This window comes from Eriocheir sinensis, chromosome 29, assembly GCF_024679095.1.
Source record: "Eriocheir sinensis breed Jianghai 21 chromosome 29, ASM2467909v1, whole genome shotgun sequence".
Lineage (NCBI taxonomy): Eukaryota > Metazoa > Arthropoda > Malacostraca > Decapoda > Varunidae > Eriocheir > Eriocheir sinensis.
Genome location: NC_066537.1, coordinates 4,627,647 through 4,633,646, shown reverse-complemented (window position 1 = coordinate 4,633,646; position 6,000 = coordinate 4,627,647). Strand labels below are relative to the sequence as shown.

Below are 6,000 nucleotides of genomic sequence, written 5' to 3'. Positions count from 1 at the left end.
TCTCCTTCGCTTTATTGCTCTGAGAACCTTGATTTGAGTTTACCATTGTGAGTTGCTGGAGTATTTACTTGTGTGTTTATTCGGCTTATTGTTGTGAGAACCTTTGTTAGAGTTTACCCTTGAGAGCTAATAGAGAGTAATGAGAGCCTTGATAAACAGTGATAGGATGATGATGATGAGGAGGAGGAGAGAGAAGGGAAGAAGGAGGAGAAGTGAAGGAACAGAGGGAAAAAGGGAAGAATGAAGAGGAGGGAGAGAAGAGGAAAGAGGAGTGAAAAAGCAGAAGAAATAATGAAGGGAGGAAGGAAGAGGGAAGAGAGAAAAAAGGAAAAAGGAAAAGGGAGAGAGAAGGGAAGACACAGGGAGAGAGAAAGAGAGAGAGAGAGAGAGAAGAAGAAAAGGAAGAGATGAGGGAAGAGGAAAATGCAGAAGAAAGGAGAGAGGAAGAAAGAGAAGTGAAGAGGTGGGAAAGGAAGAAAGAAAAACCAGAAGGGAGAAGGGAAGCAGAAAGTTGAAAGAGAGAAGGAAAGAAGGAAGAAGAAGAAGAAGAGGAGGAAGGCGATCAAGAAAGGGAATCCAAGCCCGTTTTAGTGTACCGGAGTGAGATCAGAACCTGCTAACCCGACTTGGCAGAAACAAACACCGCTCTTTGATGCCTGATGGGGCGATATGGGCGTAAAGACGGGCAAGGGAGTGACGACAATGGGAAGAGAAGATGAAGGGGAGGCGCTGAGTGGAGGGTGTATAGAGGAGGCAGCAGAAGATGATAGAGGAAGGGAGGAAGAAGAGGTGGAAAATAAAGATGAGAAAGGAGATGAAAGAGTGGACAGAAAAGGGCATAGATGAAGATAGGAAGGAAAGTAAAGAAAATGGAGGTAGTGAAAGAAGGCAGAAGATGAAGATGGAAGGAAGACGAGAAACTTAGATAAAGATGGAAGAGTGAAGAGAGAAGGCAGAAGATGATAGAAGGAGAAGAATATAAGAGGAAGGAAGGAAGGAAGGAAGATAAACTTGACGAATAACATGGAAAATAAAGATGGGGAAGAAGATGGGAGGATGGATAGAGGAGGAGGAGGAGGAAGATGATGATAGTAGAGGAGCAAATGATATAGATAGTGAAGGGAAGGAAGAAGATAAGGATGGTGAAGATGGAGATGACGTGTAGAAGATGGAAGGAGAAGAAGGAAGATGATGATAGTAGAGGATCAAATAATATAGATAGTGAAGGAAGGGAGAAGATAAGGATGGATGTAGAAGGTGGATGGAGGAGGAGAAGGAAGATGATAACAGAAGGGAAGCAACTGATATAGATAGTGAAGGAAATGGAGAAGATAAGGATGGGTGTAGAAGGTGGATGGAGAAGAAGGAAGGAGATGATAGGAAGGGGAATAAAAGATGAAGACAGTGAAGGAGAGGGAGAAGATGATAGGGGTGATAAAGGAGGTGGAAGATGAAGGTGTAGATTCCTCTGTATATCTCTATCATCTAACTCCTCTTTTTCTCTCTCTTGGCATAATTAAAATCACCCACACCTGCTTAATTATCTCTTTAAGTAAGGTATTCCAAGGACTTTCTGATATATAGGCCTACCTTCTTTATCTAACTCTTCTTTTTCCTCTTTTACTATATTCAAAATCACTCACACCTGGTCAATCTTCTCTCCAGGTAAGGGTAATCAGTAATCAAGGTTCTTCTCGTATCTACCTTTTTCTAACTCTTCTTTTTCCTCTGTTTCCCTTAATTAGAATCACTCACACCTGATCAATCTTCTCTCCAGGTAAGGGTAATCAAGGTTCTTCTCGTATCTACCTTTTTATCTAACTCTTCTTTTTTCTCTCCATATCATTATCAAAATCACTCACACCTGGTTAATCTTCTCTCCAGGTAAGGGTAATCAAGGTTCTTCTCGTATCTACCTTTTTATCTAACTCTTCTTTTTTCTCTCCATATCATTATCAAAATCACTCACACCTGGTCAATCTTCTCTCCAGGTAAGGGTAATCAAGGTTCTTCTCGTATCTACCTTTTTATCTAACTCTTCTTTTTTCTCTCCATATCATTATTAAAATCACTCACACCTGGTCGATCTTCTCTCCAGGTAAGGGTAATCAAGGTTCTTCTCGTATCTACCTTTTTATAACTCTTCTTTTTCCTCTTTTTCCCTTCATCAAGATCTCTCACACCTGGTTAATCTTCTCTCCAGGTAAGGGTAATCAAGGTTCTTCTCGTATCTACCTTTTTATCTAACTCTACTTTTTCTCTCCATATCATTATTAAAATCACTCACACCTGGTTAATCTTCTCTCCAGGTAAAGGTAATCAAGGTTCTTCTCGTATGTACCTTTTTATAACTCTTCTTTTTCCTCTGTTTCCCTTAATTAAAATCACTCACACCTGGTCAATCTTCTCTCCAGGTAAGGGTAATCAAGGCTCTTCTCGTATCTACCTTTTTATCTAACTCTACTTTTTCTCTCCATATCATTATTAAAATCACTCACACCTGTTTTTTTTCTCTTTTTCAGGTAAGGTTATGACGTCACCTACACACACACCTGCCCACCAGTGACGCTATGACGTAAGTGTTCTGCTAATATTTTGTTTTTCGTTTTTCGTCGGTAATTGCGATCGTTTTGTTTCGGTTTCGTTCGTATCTTAGCGACGCGTGTTTGTGGTTGGTTCTGTAATGTGCGCTGCGATGCTTTGGGGGGAGGTAGTTTTCTTTTTCCTCTCCCTTCCCTTTTCTAATTCTTTTTACTTCTTTTTTCATTATTATTCTTACTTCTGATTTCCTTTTTTTTCTATTCTTCTTGCTTGCTTGCTTCTTCCTCTTCTTCTTCGTTCTTCCTTCTATTACTCTTTTTTTTCATGAATAGTTTTCGTTCCCTGCTTCTTCTCACCGTGTGCAGACTTATGGAGGAGCTTGATCGGCCTATATAAAACTAATAGTGAGCAGTTAACCCTCTTAGATGAGTTTTCAGAGCAGTCTAGGCTCCAAGAGCATGTTTTCTTCCAATGCCACTACCAGTCTGCACATTTTCTCTGCCAGACGTTTCAGGGGATGCTGCGGTGTACTGGGTTCGCTGTATAGTTAACCTGTACGCATGATATTGACTTGAAGATGTGTAATTCACCTGAAAATCGTTAATTTATCAAGGCTGTCACCTCCTCAACATTTTAGTGTCATACTGTCATACTTTGAAGCAAAATATGGGAAGGGGCTGGCGGTGGTGACGGCGCGTGGTTAAGTTAGCCGGACGGGCATGCAAGGTGTGGCGCAGCATGCCGTGGCTGAAGCAGCGGCGGCCACCCGTGACGCGAGGCTCCGCGGTGGGTGCGTGTGCACTAAGAGTGAGGGAGCAGTAAAGACGAGGCTCAGAGCTGTTGCTTTAGTGGAAATAAATAGTAATACATAGGAATAATTTACATAATGATAGAAGAAGGAAATAATTTACATAAGATAATGTTGAGGAAGCCGCGCTGGCGTGCAGGCAAGGCCAAGGCCAGGAGACACTTGGCCTCAGCCTGCTGGCCTCGGCCTCGCGGCGCACAGGACGGGCGTGCGCGGCGGCCGGGGCTTGGTCATCTGCGGGTCGTCATCTCACTGAGATTTCGTCAGTGTTTACTTGGACTCGTTGGAGTCAGGGGCGAGGTAGGTCCTCCTGGGGGGGGCGTAGACGCGCCTCTCAGAGGACTCGTCGGAGCCGGACTCGTAGGACTCGACGGAGTCGGGGTAGCGGGCCACGCCCTCGTAGGTGACCTCGGCGATGTAGCCGTCGTCGCCGTCCACGTGGTAGGTGACGGTCTGGCGGCGGCCGTCGGGCAGCTGCACGGTGTACACGCCCTGGGTGTCGTCGCCGTCGCGGGCCTCCTGGTGGTCGAAGTCGTTGCCGGTGGAGTCGTCCTCCACGGACCATTGGAAGCCGTACTTGGCCTCGGACGACTCGAACGACTCGAAGGAGCCGGACTCGGCGGAGCCGGAGGAGGGGGAGAAGTGCTCGAAGGAGGAGGAGGAGGAGTCCTGGAAAGGAGGCGTGTGTGTTAGTAGTGGCGAGGAGAGGGTCGCGGAGGCGTCAGGCCGCGGGGTGCGACAGGGATTGTGACACAGACTGCTGGGGAAGGGACACAGAGTCCCAGGGGTAACAAGCCGCCTCAGCCAGTTGGCTTCAGGCAATGGGGCAATACATTTTGCACGTAGTTGAATTCAATCTCATTATGATTCATAGAGATACTTATTGGGACCAAACGTGCCAATAATACTTACCCTGGGGGGGCCGTAGCTAGTCCTGGGGCGGTCAGGGGCGGCGAGGGCCAGGGCCATGCCCGCCAGGAGGAAAAACACCTGCGGGAGACGCTCGTTAGTAATGGCTGTGTCTGGGCAACACACTGACTGCTGGGGCACAGGCGCCGAGCGGCTTATGGCCCTTCATGCTCCAGAATCACCAAGACAACTCAATAGTATTCACAAACTTTTTTAATCCTGCATTGCGTTAACCTTAAATCGTGCTGCAGGCTTCCATAGCATTACTGCACCACAAATACCCTTCCTCTACTTGCTCGAGCCAGTGATTTTGAGCCTTGGAAGTTTGTGTGAGAGCATGAGATAGAACAGAGAACAGAAAGCCTTTGTCCCTTTGCTCGTAAGCTTCATAGCATCACTAAGTTTACTTTTCTCAGGCTCGGCCACTCAGCCCTTCGCTGCAGCCCTCACCTTTGTGTACATGTCGGCTGTTGACTATCCGTTGATTGACTGTGCTATCGTCTGGTCAGCCGCCCTTTATATAGCTCCCCGCGAGGTGACGTCACGGCGGCCTCACCTTTCGGTACGTGTCTCTGCCGCCGCGGCTCCGGTACGGGCGGGATGTGTTTCCAAACGCTCCCTTTCGTAACGCACCCTTGTCCCAGATTCTGAACGTCCCTTGGTGCCAGGAATCCAGGCCGAGTGATCGCAGTGTAACACCCATGAAAAAAAGTACACGCCAATTAGAAGACTATTAATCGTAGCAATGTGTGTTTGTACCTCTGAAGCCTTGAGTTGAGTTACTTTAGACATAAGCTTTTTTTTTCTGAACGTCTCAGTGTTAGGAATCCGGGCCAAATGCTCTCACTGTAACACCTCAGAAAAATATACACTGTGATTAAGCCAAGAAGTGTTTGTCTGTACTGCTGAGGCTTAGAGTTGAGTTTTGCTTTTTTTAATAAATAACCCTTCTAAACGTCTCAATATTAGGAATCCGGGCCAAATGCTCTCTCTGTAACACCTCAAAAAAACATACACGGTGATTAAACCATGTAGTGTTTGTCTGTACTGCCGAGGCTTAGAGTTGAGTACTGCTTTTTTACTAAACGTCTCTTAGTGGCAGAAACTCAAGCCGGGTACTTTCACCGTATATAACACTGCTGAAAAGTTCACTGTGATAATCTTGTGCGCCAAAATGTGTGTCTGTACTCCTAAAGCCTTTATATATAAGCTCTAAACTCACACTGGTGCTATGTAGGGGTAGGCGGTGGCTGAGTGGTAGCGTGCTGGGCCCACATTCACCACGTGATGGATGACGCGAGTTCGAATCCCCACGCTACCACCTCGGATTTTTCAGTCACCGCCGAGTGTCTTAAAACTACCCACATGCTGTCCTGAAGACCACCCATCAACCCGGACTCTAGAGGAAACCGTCCAAGTGAATCAAGAAGGAGCTCCGGGGGGCAGCATGAGCCAAGAGAAGATGGCGCCACTATAAACACTTGCCTGCGCCATGACGTGCTGGAAAATGTGTGAGGTAATGAGTTATCCCCCCCCTCCCCCTTCCTAGTGCTCAAGGGCCGATGTGACGGGGATGAGCACGGAGGCCACGCGCAGCTTGTCCCCAGCTTTACCTTTACCTGCGTCGACTGAAACATGAAACACTCAGATCCATGAAGTAACAGTACAGGGTCACACTAGGGCAGGATTAAGCAACGCTTGGCTGATTTCTAAGTTGGTTTTGTACGCCAGAGGGAAGAGGG

At 46.7% G+C, this 6,000-nt stretch overlaps 1 protein-coding gene across 1 annotated transcript; it reads right to left on the bottom strand.

Annotated features, from left to right (window-relative positions):
* Positions 1–3,372: 3,372 nt before the first annotated feature.
* Positions 3,373–4,796, bottom strand: LOC127004813 (pro-resilin-like). The gene is made up of 3 exons (XM_050872979.1): positions 4,709–4,796; positions 4,262–4,339; positions 3,373–4,018 (listed from the first exon to the last, which is right to left on the bottom strand). Exons 1-3 carry the CDS (start codon positions 4,718–4,720, stop codon positions 3,620–3,622), a joined length of 489 nt encoding a protein of 162 aa, XP_050728936.1. The 5' UTR covers positions 4,721–4,796; the 3' UTR covers positions 3,373–3,619.
* Between the last annotated feature and the right edge of the window lie 1,204 nt (positions 4,797–6,000).